Consider the following 16765-nt stretch of genomic DNA (forward strand, 5'->3'; position numbering starts at 1 on the left):
TTGGGGGGGGGAGGGGTGAGAGTCAGATTCCAATTCAGTCAGGGACATCATGGCGTTGTTTCGTCAGATGGCTGCTCATGCGACTCCAGCACTGAGTTGCCGTTCAACTTGGGCATGCACGACCAGACAGAGCCAGCACTGACGATAATCCAAAAACTGCGATGGGAGAAGGCGGAGACTGTTTCGCGAAAAGGCATCATGGTCCTCCTCCTCGTTCAAGGGACCAGATCTTAGAGCTTGGCGGGAAGGATCTCGGGCTGGTGGGAAAGTTGGTTTCGGACGATGCGAATGGCCTGCAAATCGCCACCGCCCCAACACCAAGGGAAAGATCGCCGATATGAATAAACAGCTTGTATGGATCGTGTATCTCTCGCTCCCTCTCGCTCTCTCCCTCTCTCGTCCACGGACGGGTGCGATGAATGCGAGCAATATCATCCAGGAGGGAATCAGCACAGACGAACACGAGCCTCACCTCCGAGACCAGAGTTTCGACCATTCTTTTGAGGGTGGTGCCCGAGCTCGTCACCTGCTCGTAGATGGAGACAATGGCCTCCTTCTCTGGCACGGCCAAAGCTCTGGTGGACTTTGAGCTCTCGACAACACGAGGGCGGAAGCTTCGTTGGCGATTGCCGAGCGATCCTCGCTGGTCCTGGCGACGAGCGGCTTTGCCAGCAGGGAGTTGGGCACTAAGATTCCTCGACTCTTGCAGCAGCAGCGCAATGATTTCCTCGTGGTCTACGTCCTGCTGGCCGATTCCGGCTATCGACGCAGGACTATAGACATTCTCGACGGCCGAGAGGGCTGCGGTGGTGTCATCAACCGCCATCCACTCAGCGAGACGCTCGCCAACGGAATCGAATGCGTCGGCCTGAGGGTCAATATAGAGCGACTCGAGCACAACGTCGTTCCGACGGGCGGCATCGACATCCACAACGGGCTGGTGTGCCAGTCGGGAGGGTGTTGGGGCCAGCCTGGGTTGTGGCTGGCTGCGATGGGCTTGTGCAGATTCGATCATGAGATCAATGATCCCGACGATAGCATCGAGCGACTCTTGGGGGAGGAAGAGCGAAGACACAAGATCATCGGGGGTCTGGGGCAGTGTCGACAGGAGGCGAGACATTGAAGATGGATCGGTGGGATGGAGAGGGAGAGGGAGGGAGAGGGGCAAGCCGAAGCGAGTTGGGCGATGTGGGGAGGAGTGATTCGGTGGGAGCGGATGTGCGGTGGCGAGTCGACAACAAACAGTCAGGGCAGTCATTTTTGTTTCCGGGTCCTGTATACACCAGCCCACCGCTACCCTGGCTACACTTTATTCAGAAAAAAAAAAACGGGACAATACAGCCGTTTCCATGAACATGTAGTATGTGCTGTGCTTGCGTCAAGCAAAGCCACAAGAAATAAAACAGATCACTTTGGCAGCCTCCGAGTGAAGACCGCCGGTCGCTCTCCGGTCTCCACAATCGACCTGCACACTGTGATCATGTTGCGCGCCGCATTGACGTCGCGATTCCACACTGTCCGGCAGCTGGGATTCTTGCAGCTCCTGACAAAGTGGGAATTCGCAACACTGGGCGCATCGAGTCCTTCCAACCGAACTGGCTCCAGGCACTTGGAGCACACTTGCGAGGTGTTGAACTCGTTCGTCGAGACTACCTTGACGCTTCCATGATGGTGATTGGGACGGCGTCGGTGGTGCTCGAACTGCTCAAAGTACCGAGCAAATCGCTGCCTCCGAGGGCTGGATGCATAGCCCTTGCCTTGACGCCATGATGCATTGCAAAGGCGATCACCACATCCTTCTCCCTCGGGGCGTGCTTCAGGACGGCCTTGCACATCCTGTCGACGGCCACTTGGCGCCTCTTGTGGCCCGTGAAGCGATGGTGACGGGCCTTCTTGCCAAGGTGGAAGTCGAGCTGCACTCGCAGCTCCGGTCGCAGGACATGGGTGAGATGGACCTTGAAAGCCTCCGAGGACGACACCTTGGGCGAGGGAGTGGTCGACATCCAGGTCTCGATGTCGAGTCGATACTTCATGATATTGTGCCACTTGGTGTTGGACGTATGGCCACACATATGCTGGTAGTGGCCATTCGAGAATGAGACCACCTCGTCTTGGTGGCCCGGTGCTTGGATGACCGCCGTGAAGATGGAGCCGACTCCAGGATCGATGCCAATCCAAGTGGTGCGGTTGGGGTCTGGGTCGCCGATGTGGGCCTGGATGCGCTGCTCGGCAGTCGGAGGAGGCTCGATGGTCTCGGTGTGATCGGTTCGACGCACAAACTTGACGAGGCCGATGGTGCATCCAATGCCATCGGTGCTGATCTCGTAGTTGAACAGCTTCTTGTTCACGTCCCGCTCTTGGAAGAGGGAACTACGCAGCTTGAAGCAACTGCGCCAGAGACGATCCTGGTTGTTGACACCGTCATCACCTTCTTCCTTGAGCTTGTCCCTGGTGAGGTCAAGGCGCTTCTTTGGACCCAGGAGCTCCCAGAGAGTGACCGTGTCGATCTTGACATACTTGGCCTTGGTGGTGCACAGAGGGACCATCGTGCACACGGCCGGAGGAGTGTCGAGAGTGAGCTGCTTGAGTGCCCAGTTGATCCTGGATGCCAGCTTGTTGATCTTGGACTTGGTGGTGCCGAGCTCCGACTTGGCCGTGGTGAACCTCTTGTCGTCGGAGGGAATGCCTTGGGTAGTGAGCTCGTCCAGCTTGGCCTGGCGCTGCAGCTCGGTGACTCGGAGGGCGGGCATGTCACAGTCGATCCACTTGTGGACATTGTCGACCATCTTGTCTCGGGCGAGGATTCTCACATGGTATGAGAGGCGGTGGAGGGCCCGGAAGCGGTCCTGGTCGCTGCTGTACCGAAACTCGTCCAGGACGTGGCCAAAGTCTGGATAGAGGAACTCGAGATCGGCCTTGGGTGGAGTCTGCCCTGGTTTCTCGAAGAGCTCGAGACAAGCCTCGATGGTTTCGTGCTTATGCTTGTTGGCTGGGAAGACGGCAGCGCAGAAGCGACGAAGGAGTCGCCAGTAGGCCAGGTTGAGGTGGGTGGTGCAGTTGGTGGCATAGGCATTGACAGCCAGTGTGAGAAGCTGACTGTGAGCACCATCAGGCAGACGAGGGGCCGGAGGCAGGTCTGCGTGCCGAGTGGTCTGGTAGTCGCGAAAGGAAGCGACCAGATGCTCGTTGTATTTCTTGGTATCCCTGGCCGTCGAGAGGGCACCGGCCTGGACGATCTTGAAGCATTGGCGAACGAAAGCAGGGGTGGACTTGGAGATGACGGGGACGGGAATATCCTGCTCGATGCACCGGAGGATGTGCAGGTTGAGCAGCCTGGATGCCTCGAACTGGATCTGGGTCATGGCCTCGACGGTGGCCTGGATCTTGTCGCGGAGAGCGGGATTGAGCCATTGTTTCTTTGCATTCTTCCAGAAGATGCCGTCCATGGTCTGCTTGAAGCAGCTGAACTGAGGGGCGGATGACCTTCCATCCACGAGTGGGACGACAGAACTCTTGAGGGGGTGATATTCGGGACATTTGCTGGTGTTGCAACGTTCGTGATCGGTGCCATCGCACTGGCGACATCGCTTGCCGGTACTCGAGGAAGTAGATGGACCAGGCTCGGTGGGATCGACATCCATTGGATCTGCAGAAGCAGTGGTGGTGAGCGACGGAGCAACAGACGACCAAGCATGCGTGGGATCAGAATACGAACCAGAGACAGGCTCCGACTGTGACTTGGCTTTCTTGGGCCTGGGTGGCCGAGGCTGGCCATCACCGGTACCCTTACGCTTCGGAGGCATGGGGGCAGAGGATGCTGGGTGCCTGCCAGTGGTACTGGTCAGAGCAGAGACTTTTTTTTATCGTACAATAGCGCGATGATCAGATCAAGGCGAGATGAGGGAAGAAAGCAGCAGGACGAAGGTGTGGCATTTATACCCGAGAGCAGGAGCCCGTCTTTGCGGGCTGGTTGGGAAGCGACCCTGTTCAAAAATCGCCGAGAGGTTCAAGCCAGGGATGTGAACGCGAAAATGGCGGGGTGATTGGAGGAACTCAACCCCAAATTGGAGGAACTCAACCCCAAAGAAGTTCTCGATGGGATTGAAGTCGGGCGAGGCAGGTGGGGTGAAGATCACTGACCATCCTCGGCGCTCGATGCAGTCCAGGACAGGGATTGTCTTGTGCATGCTGACATTGTCCATCACAATCACAGAGTCGTCTGGGAAGCTCGCTCGCTCAAAGAACTCGACCATCGAGTGTGTCTTGAATGATGTGGGGATGTACATGCGATGCAGCACACCAGAGTGGTTGATGGCAAATGCAGCCGAGACAGACTTGTGTTTCATGTGATTGCGCTGGCGAAGCGGAGCACCCTTCGGTGAGTATCCGTAGAGAGGGAAAATGGATCTCCTGATCCCTGTCTCGTCGACAAAAACGAGCCGTCGCGGGTCGATGGAACGGACTCGGTCCCTGAACTGTGCCACTCGCTCATCCAGTCGCTTGGACTTGTAGAGGTGTGTTGCCCTCTTGTGTGAGAGACCTGCTCGGTGGATGGCAGTGTGGCAGAGTGAGAGTGATACTTTCCTCTGGAGGATGGACTCGAGCTTGCATCGCAACACAGGACCAGTCTGGAACGGGTCCTGTTCAATCAGGGTGCGAATGACTGGACATGCCTGCTCGAAGAAAGTGGATCTGCGAGCTGGGACCCGGGATGGGTCATCCAGCTTGCATCCTCGGTGCCATCGATGGATGGTGCTCTTGGACACACTGAATATGGAGGCGACCTTACGCAGGCTATGGATGAGGGCGTAGCATCGCAATGCGGCGGTGCGAAAGTCGGATGTGTGGCGAATGGTCATGGCCAGCGCGCGATAACATTGGGTAACAAAATATTCGATGAATGGTCAAAAACCCGGGTGTCCCGTTTTTTATTGGATTGCCTGTAAACAGTGTGCTCAGAGCGCCTGGAGGCCGAGCGGCTCTCTTGATGTTGGAGAGCTGCCCTGTTTCGCTCCGAACTGGTTCACGGAGGTCTCCGACCCATCTCGAGAAAATGTCGAAGATTGACGACAATCCAGAGAAAGATACACATGAAATTGGGCAACTCCATGCCGAGCTACCTTGAGAATCGACCAAACGTGCCCAACGAACAGGGAATGATGTGATGGCCTTATATTTGAATCCAAGTGCAGTGTCTTGAGAGGGGGAAGCTTGTCGACGAGCCCGCTGACTCGAAGATCCGGGACTGTGAGGGAGCTTTGATTCAAACGAAAATCGGGCTGGCTCACAGTTTGAGTTGGGAGGACAAGATGATTGGGCTTTGGCATGCTTGGGAGTTGGTTCAAGATGTTGTGGGGTTTGTGCGAGGAGATCGTGAGCTTGGTGAGGGATGGGAGCTCGTCGGGGATGGCCGAGAGGGTTTCGACACTGGCTGGAATGTCGAGTTCGAGCAACATTGGCACATTTGACAGCCTATAGAGTGAGGCCAATCAAACAGATCGATCCAGAAAGAGGAAGGGTACGAAGTCAGATATTTTGGCATGTCTTTCAGGACTCTGTTGACTCGAGGAGTTGAAGGATCTCAAACCGCGGCATCTCGGATATTTCCTCGAGCGACTTCAGCTGGCCGCATCTACTCATGCTGGGCCTTGTAAGCGTGGGCAGCACTTTCGGGATGTCTTCAAGCGGCTCGATAGATGGTGGGAGGAGAAGTTCCTCCAGGTTTGGCATCACAGGCATTCCCTTGAGCGACGTCAGTTGGCTGCATCTACTCAGGTCGAGCGTTGCCAGCATAGGCATGACCTTCGGCATGCCTTCCAAGGACTCGATGGAGCTGGGGAGGAGAAGCGCCACTAGCTCTGGCATCTCAGACACTCCTTTGAGCGATTTCAGTCGACTGCATCCACTCAGATCGAGCGTTGTCAGGCGAGGCAGCTCCTTAGGCATGCCTTCCAAGCTGATCAGTGGATCGGTCACTCGTTCCCGATAGTTATGCCTGATCGCCAGATTTGAAATATCGGAGAGTGTCTTGGGCCATCCAGACACTTCCAGAAACGACACATCCTCGAGTGTCAGTTTCTGTTCCTTTGCGCCGTTGATTCCTGAGATGTCGAATGGCAAAAGCTTGGAGACATAGATATATCTGTCCATGCGCTGGCTTGGTCGAATCGTGGCACCGTACCAAAATCCAACAGATATCGGCCATTGAAATTCAAAGTATTGTTTTTCAGCGATCGTTATCAATCCCTCGACGGATAATTCCTTGAGTCCGTTTGGTTTTGCGTTCTCGGGGAAGTGAAACTCTGGATCGGTCACTTGGCAGTATCGAAACACTCGGTTGAACAGCTGTCTGTCTCGATAGACTTCGGACCAGAGCTCGTTTTCTTTCTCCAGTATCGATGAGCTGATTGGCATGTGCTGGTTCCGGCGAAGTGTGTAGCAGAGGAGCCCTTGCGTCACTTTCAACTGATCGATGGAGGGATCGACACCCTCGAACAGGAATTCGGGTGTGATCTGCGAATTCGGAGATAGTAATCGCTCCCATATTTGATAAGTGTTGAGGATGGCCCGAGTCTGGTTTGAGACTCTCAGGAGCTTTGCGAGCAATGGTGGACTCGCAGCGTGAATGAATGCTTCATTTGTGATCAGGATGGTGAGCAGGTCGAAGCGAGCGAGGTCCTCCTGGACCGGGGATGGCTCGGCCATGGTTTGTGCTGAAGCTCGCATGGCGGAAAAGAGGGATGGGGACAGGCCGCGAGTGAGTGGTGGCTGCAGATGGGAGACAGCTGGGGCAGAGGGAAGAGGCGGGATGAGGATGAAGCAGAGGCGACGACGAAGAAGCGGGACGACGATAGTGCAATATTTGAGGGGCGATGTGCTGCTTCCTCGCTGATTCCGTCAACATGGTGTGGCTGGGTGGCACTGTGTCCCTTCTCCCGCCACCACAGGAAATCGACCGGGTGTGTTCCGGATGATGCTTCCCAAACCAACGAAAACAAAACCGATTGCCAACCGGGACTAGAAACAATTGAAAGAGCGTGGATAATATGGCGAGCATGGTGGACATGTACCGGTGTATTGAAGATACAGAGGAATCAGACCCAACATCCGAGTTGAGGGCCCTTGTGGGCTTGCGTATCACATCGAGGGATCGGCCGTGTCAATATCGATTTTCTAGTCCGTGACCTCGGCTCGCATCGCCATGACTGTCATTACCGATGGAGGGTGGCCCTGCTCTGCGGCCTTGGAGAGCCATTTGAGTGCTTCCTCTCTGTCTGGGATGACGCCCTGACCATACAAGTGGCACTCGCCCAGGGCGTGTTGTGCCTTGGCATGTCCCTGCAGCGCAGACTTGCGGAGCCACTCGATTGCACGGTGCTCGTCTTGGGCAAAGAGTTTGCCTTCAAGGAAAAGCATGCCCAGCATGTACTGGGCATCGTCGTCTCCCCCTTCAGCACCTTTGCGCATCCATTCGGCACCTATCTGTTGCTTTTCCAGCGAGTCCCCCATTTCGAGGAAGAGCTTGCCGATGACGTACTGGGCCTGTGCAAATCCCTGCTCGGCGGACCTGTGGAGCCATTTCAGACCTTCTTCCGTATTGGAGGCCACGCCGTCGCCAGAGAGATAGATGCCGCCCAAGGCCATTTGAGCAGAGGCACAGCCCTTTTCGGCTGCTGAGCGGAGCCAGACGACGGCCGCATCAATGTCCTTGGGGAGCCCGCTACCTCGCATGTACATCATACCCAGCTGCATCTGGGCTTGGGTGTTGCCAAACATGGCGGACTTGCGGAGCCACTTTTCTGACTTGACATGGTCCTGGGTGGGGCCGTCTCGGGTGTAGAATCCGCCCAGATAGAACTGCGCCGTATCGTTGCCTTGATCGGCAAGGTCCTCGATGATCGATAGTCCGCGTGTCAGGCTCTTCATGATGCCCATGCCCGTCATGTAGCATCGCCCCAGGAGGAAATTGCAGAGCCAGTCGCGCTTCGACCCCAGAGCGCACCAGCGAAAGAACTTTGAATGGAGAGGCGCCATGCCCTCGACGTGCGACTGCTGCTCGCCCCACTGGGTCCAGTCTTGCTGTGTTCCGCGGCCGGTGCCGTAGCACCAGCCCAGGATGACACTGGCAAGCTTTTGCAGCAAAATATCGGTAGATTGCTCCGAGACCTCGAGCCAATAAAAGAACGCAAACTCGTCGCTCTTTGGCACACCGAGGCCAAGGAGGCACATCCAGCCGAGATGGAAGCTGGCCTCCACATCGCCTGCGCTGGCTGATGCCTGGAAGGGCTGCGCTGCCTCGGCCCAGACCGGATGGGCGAGGGTCAGCCGGTCAACCAGATTCTCGGCAGCCATGAGATAGTTGCTTGGGTCGCCGCTCCGAAGCTTGTCGAGTAGTGCCTTTGGAATATACTCATCCGCGTCAGGCTGAGTCTGGGGCGGCTGACCAGAGGACGCATCTCGGCCTGAGTTGCCACCGTGGTTGTTGGCTGTGCTTCGATTGCCGGCGGCACTGTACACCCCATCACGGCCTTGGTTGCCTTGGTTGCCGTTGGTTGCCGTTGGTTGCCGTGGGCTGATGGTCAGTGGGGATGGCTGTGCGTCGGTCGCCACGATCGCTGCGGTCAGAGGCAGCACCATCTTGCAATACATTCGGGACGGCCTGGCGCTGGATCTCAATGTCTGGATTGAGACCGAGACGACGCAGAAGCTTTTCGACGACAACGTCCTCGAGGACCTGGGGAGCATCGGTGGCGGCAGGCTGAGGTTGGGGTTGGGGTGGCGGAGTCGGCCCTCGCACAGGGACATAGTTTCGATAGGGCTGCAGCGAGACCAGGATGTCGGTGAAGCTGGGCCGGGTTTCAGGGATCTGGGCCCAGCATCGCTCGATCAGGGCCCAGATGTCGTCGGGGATGGCGGGAGTTTGCTTGGGGCGGGTTCCTTTGGAAACCAGAGCCTCGACGGCGCGAGGTCGGATTGGAGTGCCGTCGGTGGAGACCCAGACGGGCCTAGCGTTGTTGAGGACCTCGTAGAGCATGATGCCAAAGGCATAGACATCAGTGGCCTTGGATGAGTCGACGGGATTCTCGTCGTCCATCATTTCGGGAGCCATGTAGTCGAGCGTGCCACCAATGCTCTCGCCGGGCTTGAACAGGAGGGAAGACGACGATGTGTGCTTGGTCCGGGACATGCCAAAGTCCGAGATGACGGCAGAGTAGGAGTTGTCCAGGAGAACATTCAGGGTCTTGAGATCGCCGTGGATGATGTTGCTGCCGTGGAGGTAGGCCATGCCGGAGGCAACTTGGTACATGAGCTTGAGCTTCTCGCCGACGGGACGGACTTGTTCGGCATCGGCGACATAGCTGCGGAGGGTGCCGTTGTGCATGAAGGGCGAGACCATGAAGGGCCGCTCAGAAGTGTCGCAGGCGCCGAGGAGAGGGAGGATGTGTGGGTGGCTGAGCCGGTGCCAGATGCCAATCTCCCGCTGGAACTCGGCAATCTCTCGAGCGCCGCAGATGGAGAATAGTTGCTTGACGGCCACATCGGTGCCATAGTACGAGGCGGAGAAGACCTCGCCAAAGCCGCCACGGGCAATCGGGTTGGGCGACCTGTCGGTGATGGCCTCGGCAGGAACGTACCAAAGCTTGTCGGACATGGGATACGAAGGGATAGGCGAGATACGATGGGATACGATGGGATGGACGGAATAGATGGGATACGATGGGATACGATGGGATACGATGGGATTGGGGACAGACCGCAGGGGATGCGACCGAGCGATGGGAAAGCGAACCGCAGAGGAGATGAAGTTCAACCTGTCGCCCAAGCCCACGACCCCTCTCCGGTGAGCAAAAGGCTTTCCCCCCGGCTCGGTCTTCTCGCAGCAGCGCTCTCCGGGCGTTGTCGTCCTTGTATGCCGTCCTGATCTGCCGTCCGATCACTGCTGTTCGCTACCGTTCCCCGCCGTTCGCTGCCTCTCCTCTCCTGTGTCCGGCGCATGGCTTGTTGCAGCCGAGGGTATCCACTGGCGAGGGGCAACGGCCGTTGTTTCATCGCATCGTCCATCCCGCAACCCGCCACCCGCTCTCTCCCCGTCGCTCTCCCCCATCGCCCTCCATCATTGCCCGCCTGCGTCTACGACCGATGGATCTCGCACAATACATTTTCCACGAAAAGGTTTGCGTGCCGGTAGCTCCAGTCCGTTCGCTCTCTGGCTGCTTCTCACGGCTTTCGCGGACTGATCCAACGCTGCCTCGGCCAACAGCAAGAGGGAGCCCTCTGTGCACAACATGCGCTGAACTCGCTGCTTCAGGGTACGTCGCTCTGACCCAGCCGTCTCGCTGCTGATTCAACGAAAGCTAACGCTGCACGGTGTCCGTTGTGCCTGGGCCTGCTTTCGGCGATACCACAAGAACCCATCTTCAACGCTGTCGATCTCGCCGAGGTCGCCGTCAAGGTCGATGAGCTCGAACACAATGTACGCTCGCATCCCTCCGCAGTGTCTGTGTTATCGATAAAATATCCCTCTGCCACTTTGAACTCATCGCTGGCCCCCTGTCTCTCGCAGGCGGTTCGCCATAGCGGCGGCAATCACCAGGACATTGCCCGATATCTGCACCAACGCTCCTCGAATTACGATGATACTGGATATTTCTCAATCCAGGTACGATGCAATGCAGTTTTCACACTGCAATAGACGCTGGCAACAATCTCAACGGCATTCGCTCGGCCGATCGGCATTCCGGCGAATGAGACGCAACACGCATGAGCTGGCACCAACGTCAGAACTTTGTGCAGGTCATCATGAAAGCACTCGAGCCCTGGAGTTTGACCCTGGTTTCTGTCGCTGCCACCCGCGAACAAGAGACCTTGAGACACCCGGAGTATGTTAAAGCTGTCTGGTTGAGCTAACGGCATCGGGCTTACGGAAGGTTTCGATCTGACCATTGCCGCACTCTAATCGAATCGTCGGTCGGCAGGCATGAGCGTGCCTTTATCCTGAACCTGGATAGTCACTGGATGGCCCTGCGGAAATTTGGGATTCAACGTCCACGGCACGTACCAGTGCGCTGGACGAGTCTTCGGCTGATCCAGATGTCAACCCGTCCAGCAACTAACGACTTTCCGCTCCCAGATGGTTCAATCTTGATTCGACCCTGCACGCCCCACAGCCCATCTCGGACACCTATTTGGTAGGAGGACAAGAGTTGTGTTGAGCCAGACTTTGACGTCATGGGATACACACTGAAAACACCCGCCTGCCATCTGGCTTCTAACTGCTCTGCCTGATTCATCCACCCACCCACCATTCGCTCATTCATTCATCAAGGCAATGTTGCTCATGGAGTACCGCGACAGGGGTGAGTATTGTTACTTAATCTCCGAGCCCGGCTTCGTCACTCCGATGCCCAACTCATCTCTGTTCTAATGTCCCACGCTCTTAACCTGCAGGCTACTCCGTTTTTGTCGTTCGCGGCGTTATGCCTGACTGCCAAGCGGACAAAATTGCCGACGAGGGCCCTGGCTTTCAAGAGCGTCGCTGGACCGAGCAGGAAGAGTTCGAGCTTGCGCTTGCCATGAGCCTCGACGAGCAGCAGCAGCACGAAGAAAGGCTGCGACGAGAACAGCCCCAGCGGCACAACGTGTACGAGTACGATGATTTTCACCAGCCCGATGAACAGGCTTTCAGGCCCTTTAATGACGATCAGCAACATGCAAATGCAAGATCGCGCCGGTATTTTCCAGAGCCTGAGCCGCCCCGCGATCTGGTTGCCGGACATGGACTCGATTGCTTTGGGCCAGAATGGCGACCTGTGTCTGACGACGACCCCCCTCTGAGCAATGAGCCATCAGTCCGCGAGCGACTTTCGCCACCCGCGATCCATCGGCAACCCGGAACCAGTTACGGTGGTCACGACAGCTATTACGACGCCGATGATTATGATGACGATTTTGATGATGATCATGATGTCTATGTTGGCAACGAGCGAAAGGCGTACGACACTCGCCTACCCAGCCAGGAGCAGCACCGTCCTCCGCCACTGGATCCAAGCCACGGGGAGCCGCAGAGACAGCACCCTGCTGCCGTTAACGCGGGGCGAGAGCCGCTTCCGGACCCTTCGAGACAGCCTCCCCGTGAGGAGCCAGCACTCGAGCGGCAGCCATTGGAATATCCTTCTGGTAAGCCGTTCCCGCTGCTGCTTCGTCCGAGTGCTTTGGGCATTGTCGCTTCCTCGGTCTTTGCAGTCGCCGATGGTAGATCGGCTGGGATTGCATCATCTAACTCTGTCATGCCTCTGGCGACGATTCAACACCACGGCTGCTTCCCACTCACAAGATCGCCAAGCGCCTTCGGTCCAGACCGGAGACGGCTCGGCCGAGCTGACCGTGGAGGAGCTGCGCCAGCGCCGCCTCCAGCGACTTGCTCGTGACAACCACAGCCAGCAGAAATGAAATTTCGGCGATCCTCTCCAGGAGTGTGGGTGTCGCTCGGGGCGCCGCTGCATTTCGAATACATGGACGCTGTGTGGGCTACATACCAGTCGGTCGCACCGCAATGCAGCAACAGGGAGCGGTGCTATTTGAGTGGTGAATGAGCGTCTATTCAAATCCAAAAGTCGGCTGGGCCGGCAAAGTCGTCAGACTCCTCGTTGGAAACGACTGCACTCTCTGCATAATCCACGTTCACCCCCGAACTGCCATGCATTCGATCGCCACGTGCCCAGTCGCCATGCATTGAATCACCCATGTGCCCAGTCGCGGTATCTGGATCGCATCCGCCGCAGCAGCTCAGGGCGTGCGTTCGAGAGCTTTAATCGTCCTCATGTTGGCCGCTCATGAGCGTCAGGAAAGCTTCCTGTGGCAGTTGAACGCCGCCGGCCACAGCTTTGAGCTTCTTCTTGCCAGCCTTTTGTTTCTCCAGCAGTTTCATCTTGCGAGTGATGTCGCCTCCGTACTTTGGGACGACGTGTTACATATGTCGGTATGGCGAGCAGTTAAGAATCGTTGGGGCAGATGCGATTTAGTCACCAGATGCAATTTAGTCATCAGATATGATATAGTCACCAGATGCGATTTAGTCATCAGATGCGATTTAGTGACTAGCCAAGACTGCAGTCTACTCTGGTGGCATCCAGCGACCGATAGGCCGCCGCTATATGCACCATGCGCATTCTGCCCTATGCGCACCATACAGCCCACACAAAGGCAAATGCTCCGTACGTACACATTTGGCGGTCACGTCCTTGCGCAGAGCCGTGACGGACTCACGAGCCACGATCTTCCCGTTGATAGAAGCTTGGATCGCCACCTCAAACAGTTGCCTGCACACCGGTCGGCAAGTCAGTGAATCGATTGTCCAGAACGAGCCTGCGTCGCAAGCGTGCGACTTGCACACCAGCAAAGGCAAAGGCAAAGACACAGGCAACGACGGTACCCTTGCGCAAGCAACCCACCTTTGCACAACCTTCTTGAGCCGCTTGACCCAGATCTTTGCCACCCGCTCAGCCTGGACTCGATGCACGATTGTCGAGAGGGCGTCGACGGGCTTGCCGTTCAGGAGCAAGTTGATCTGTCGATGTGTTGATTGGAAACGTGTAAACATGGATCCTTCGCCACGATCGCAGGGCTCGAACATCATACGAAGGCCCGCAAGTGTGCGGCTCGGACAAGAGTGGGCAGACAATCTCGATCAGGTTTACAGATCCTACCTTGACCATATCGGCCTCTTCGTAGCCGATTTCTTCGTAATCAAAGCTGCGCACAGCGCATCGATATGTTAGGACTGCATACCCAGTCGACTTCCGTCGTCAAGCCTTTCTTCGACCCTCTCTCCATTCGAACAGATTCAGTTCGACATACCTAGCGTATCCCGAGGTGCGGCTCTTGAGCTGATCATAAAACTCTGTGAGGATTTCTGACATTGGGAGCTTGTACTTGATCATGACGCTGGGAGAGGATATGGAACCGGTCCAAACACCGGCCGAGTCAGCACACACCACACCGTTGTTATGCGCGAGTTAGCACCATGCATTCACGCGCTGGCTTACCGGCTGTCGTCGATGTAGGTAAAGTCAACCTGCTCTCCACGATGATTCTAATATTGCAGCGTTGGGCACACAATACCCGAGTGAGATAAGTGCGCCGAATGACAGGCATGCAGACAACTGTCAAGCAGCAACGCTCCCCAGCGGTACTAGAAGCAGGTGCGAGCCGCTGCTCATTGTGTTCGTATGTCTGACTCACCCCACAGAGATCCATGAGACTGCCCAGGTACTCTTCGGGAAAGACAAGAGTTCCGAGCACCATGGGCTCGAGGAAATGATCGACTTTGGAGAGCTCTTCGATCTCGGGAAACTCGGCGGGATTGCGAATGAGCTTCTCGGAGCCGTCTTTGTAGAGCACGCGGAAGGGCACCGTCGGGGCAGTGTTGATGACTGTTGCTTCGTGCTCTTCCTCCAAACGCTGGCGAAACACATCCATGTGCAGCGTCCCCAGAAAGCCTAGACGAAAGCCCTGGCCCAGCGAAGACGATGTCTCCTTGACGACCGAGACCGATGCATCGTTCAGCGTCAGGCGCTCGAGAGCCTCGGACAACTTGTCGTATTCAGAGGCATCCATAGGGTACAAGCCCGCAAAGACCATGCTCTTGGCCGGAGCGAACCCGGGGAACGGTTCGACGGGCTGAGACTGGTGGTAAAATGTGTCGCCGATGTGTGCGTCGCGACAAGTCTTCATCCCCAGAATCACATAGCCGACTTGTCCGGCATAGAGTGCTGCTGCCGGTGTCTGCTCGGGATACATGAGCCCCAAGTTGGTGACTTCGTAGGCCAGGCCGCTGTGCGCACTGACGATCTTCTCACCAGGCTTGAGTACACCGTCCTTCACGGCCATCAGACAGATGACGCCCAGATACTGGTCGTACCAAGTATCGAAGAGGAGGGCCTTGAAGGGCTTGGTGCGGTCGCCTTCCGGTGGGGGCATCTTGTCGATAACCATCGGCAAGATCTGGTCCACGTTTACCCCCGTCTTGGCACTGATTCGGATGATTTGGTCCGTCGGCAGTTCAAAGGTGCTTTCGATCTGGTTGCAAACCTTTTGGGCATCCGCCGATGGCAGATCGACCTAAAATCGTGCGGAGCAAGATCCAAGCAGATGGATTCGGTGCAAGACATGTCAAGATTAGGAATACTTCGGCGAGATCCCATGCGCCAGCGCTACTTGTTCGATGCCAACCTTGTTCAGGACCGGGACGACTGTGAGGTTCTCCCCAAAGGCCAGGAAAAAGTTGGCCACCGTCTGAGCTTGGATGCCTTGGCTAGCATCGACCAACAAAATTGCTCTGGTGGCAGCGGTCCCAAATCATGATCATGGTCAATACGGCGAGGGCCTGTGGCCACCTCTGCTATGTCACATCAAATCCTTCCGAATCTTCCAAAATAGCTGATACAGCGAATGCACTTACCCTTGGCACGCAGCAAGCGATCTCGACACCTCGTAGCTGAAATCGACGTGGCCAGGTGTGTCGATCAAGTTGAGTACATAGAGCTCGCCGTTGTGCGAATAGAACATTGATACGGTCTGTGCTGGACATAACGTGGAACTGCCGTTACTCAGTCGTCTGCCTCATCAGCATTCATGTGTTATCCAAAGACCGCCGCTTTGGTCGGGTGCTTCTCTTCTGGTGGGGCATACACCAAGACACAATCGACACCTACCTGGGCCTTCACCGTGATTCCTCTCTCTGTGAGAGGACAAAGTCAGGAGATGCAGTGTGAGAATGCCACTGCTTCTGTCGCAGTGAGTTGCAAGTCTATCCCAGAGCACTCTGGCTTGCTTTGTGAGTCCTCGATGCTCACCACGTTCGACTTTCAGCTTGTCAAGAACCTGCTTGTTGCCGTCGTTGCGCTGTATTGTGCCTGTCCAAGGACGAATGAGCACGGCAATCAATACGCGGCATCCCAGCTCAACAACAGTTGGCTTATCAGACAGGTGTTCAGGCGATCGGTTGGCGCTGCTTTGATATGCACCTGTGTGTTCGAGTAGTCGGTCCGCAAGTGTGCTCTTGCCGTGATCTGCTGGGCCGGCGGGCCAAAGATGTCAGAGAGCTGGTTTCCAAAATCGCTATGGAACAGACTCCCGATGTGTCCACTGCACTTTTGTTTGCCCAAGCCACTGACCAATATGGGCAATGATGCTGAAGTTGCGGATCTTGTCTGGCGTGAACTGGGACAGATCCAGATGGTCTTTCTGCACGATCCAGCAGTTCCAACAAATGCAATCGGGGTCAGCATCAGTGCAGATAAGAACAGACTCTGGTTGAATCGCTTGTATCGGCGCACTCGACCTAGCACCGTTGCATCGCGGGCCAAGCAGCCTCTCGGCACAGCTCGCTCTGTCGACCGGCATCCTGCGGTCGGAAACGCTTACGCCGCTGCCGGTTCTTGGGGCGGTTGCGTACCAGCGCACCATGGCATCCAGCCGAGGACTCCTGGATACACGGCTCCATATGCCGATGCCGCAAGGAGCCGTCCATCGCTTGGAGCTGAGCACCGACAGTCGCATTCCTCAGCGCTGCGGAGGCTTGTTGGGGGGGGGGAGAGGACCTTGGGTCTCGATGGGTTCGACGAACGATCGCGACGGAAAATGGAGACGGTTTTGGCGGAGCACCCGGTCATGTGGTGTCACTGCGCCACGACCGTCCAATCGACCGAACCTCGAGTCATTCTCCGTTTGCGACCCAACCGCTATCACCACGCGACATGACGGG

The 16765-nt window shown here is 56.5% G+C and overlaps 6 protein-coding genes across 6 annotated transcripts; 1 reads left to right on the forward strand and 5 right to left on the reverse strand.

Moving 5' to 3' along the window:
• Nucleotide 1: 1 nt before the first annotated feature.
• BJ171DRAFT_106518 (uncharacterized protein) lies at nucleotides 2-1454 on the reverse strand. Its single transcript, XM_053105414.1, has one exon. It carries the CDS (start codon nucleotides 1256-1258, stop codon nucleotides 197-199), a length of 1062 nt encoding a protein of 353 aa, XP_052966491.1. The 5' UTR covers nucleotides 1259-1454; the 3' UTR covers nucleotides 2-196.
• Nucleotides 1455-5537: 4083 nt separating this feature from the next.
• On the reverse strand, nucleotides 5538-6821 carry BJ171DRAFT_505791 (uncharacterized protein). Its single transcript, XM_053111061.1, has one exon. It carries the CDS (start codon nucleotides 6724-6726, stop codon nucleotides 5548-5550), a length of 1179 nt encoding a protein of 392 aa, XP_052966492.1. The 5' UTR covers nucleotides 6727-6821; the 3' UTR covers nucleotides 5538-5547.
• A 352-nt stretch (nucleotides 6822-7173) lies between these two features.
• Nucleotides 7174-8034, reverse strand: BJ171DRAFT_424275 (uncharacterized protein; the record flags this gene model as incomplete). Its single annotated transcript, XM_053107655.1, has 1 exon — nucleotides 7174-8034. One exon carries the CDS (start codon nucleotides 8032-8034, stop codon nucleotides 7174-7176), a length of 861 nt encoding a protein of 286 aa, XP_052966493.1.
• Nucleotides 8035-8521: 487 nt separating this feature from the next.
• On the reverse strand, nucleotides 8522-9652 carry BJ171DRAFT_424190 (kinase-like domain-containing protein; the record flags this gene model as incomplete). Its single annotated transcript, XM_053107650.1, has 1 exon — nucleotides 8522-9652. One exon carries the CDS (start codon nucleotides 9650-9652, stop codon nucleotides 8522-8524), a length of 1131 nt encoding a protein of 376 aa, XP_052966494.1.
• A 239-nt stretch (nucleotides 9653-9891) lies between these two features.
• On the forward strand, nucleotides 9892-12635 carry BJ171DRAFT_505793 (Josephin-domain-containing protein). Its single transcript, XM_053111062.1, has 10 exons — nucleotides 9892-10173; nucleotides 10262-10310; nucleotides 10410-10474; nucleotides 10565-10660; nucleotides 10795-10880; nucleotides 10977-11051; nucleotides 11132-11189; nucleotides 11327-11357; nucleotides 11449-12177; nucleotides 12335-12635. The coding sequence occupies exons 1-10, from the start codon at nucleotides 10141-10143 to the stop codon at nucleotides 12448-12450; spliced, it is 1338 nt and encodes a 445-aa protein (XP_052966495.1). The 5' UTR covers nucleotides 9892-10140; the 3' UTR covers nucleotides 12451-12635.
• Nucleotides 12578-16677, reverse strand: BJ171DRAFT_505796 (P-loop containing nucleoside triphosphate hydrolase protein). Its single transcript, XM_053111063.1, has 14 exons — nucleotides 16426-16677; nucleotides 16176-16245; nucleotides 16026-16070; nucleotides 15855-15914; nucleotides 15714-15739; nucleotides 15461-15576; nucleotides 15232-15337; nucleotides 14242-15120; nucleotides 14046-14092; nucleotides 13858-13944; nucleotides 13707-13752; nucleotides 13452-13567; nucleotides 13223-13319; nucleotides 12578-12952 (listed from the first exon to the last, which is right to left on the reverse strand). Exons 1-14 carry the CDS (start codon nucleotides 16558-16560, stop codon nucleotides 12809-12811), a joined length of 1974 nt encoding a protein of 657 aa, XP_052966496.1. The 5' UTR covers nucleotides 16561-16677; the 3' UTR covers nucleotides 12578-12808.
• Nucleotides 16678-16765: the final 88 nt, after the last annotated feature.

The sequence above is a fragment of the Polychytrium aggregatum genome (genome assembly GCF_025602895.1).
Source record: "Polychytrium aggregatum strain JEL109 chromosome Unknown BJ171scaffold_19, whole genome shotgun sequence".
Taxonomy (NCBI): Eukaryota; Fungi; Chytridiomycota; class Chytridiomycetes; order Polychytriales; genus Polychytrium; species Polychytrium aggregatum.

Excerpts from the sequence above, each read along its gene's own strand:
- BJ171DRAFT_106518 (XM_053105414.1), bottom strand. The coding sequence starts at position 1,258 with ATGACTGCCCTGACTGTTTGTTGTCGACTCGCCACCGCACATCCGCTC.
- BJ171DRAFT_505791 (XM_053111061.1), bottom strand. The coding sequence starts at position 6,726 with ATGCGAGCTTCAGCACAAACCATGGCCGAGCCATCCCCGGTCCAGGAG.
- BJ171DRAFT_505793 (XM_053111062.1), top strand. The coding sequence starts at position 10,141 with ATGGATCTCGCACAATACATTTTCCACGAAAAG. Across the intron at positions 10,475-10,564 it reads TCGATGAGCTCGAACACAAT|GCGGTTCGCCATAGCGGCGG; the intron begins GTACGCTCGCAT and ends TGTCTCTCGCAG. Across the intron at positions 11,052-11,131 it reads TTTGGGATTCAACGTCCACG|ATGGTTCAATCTTGATTCGA; the intron begins GCACGTACCAGT and ends TTCCGCTCCCAG.
- BJ171DRAFT_505796 (XM_053111063.1), bottom strand. The coding sequence starts at position 16,560 with ATGCGACTGTCGGTGCTCAGCTCCAAGCGATGGACGGCTCCTTGCGGC. Across the intron at positions 16,071-16,175 it reads CAGCATCATTGCCCATATTG|ATCACGGCAAGAGCACACTT; the intron begins GTCAGTGGCTTG and ends CCGGCCCAGCAG. Across the intron at positions 15,740-15,854 it reads CAAGCTGAAAGTCGAACGTG|AGAGAGGAATCACGGTGAAG; the intron begins GTGAGCATCGAG and ends GTCCTCTCACAG.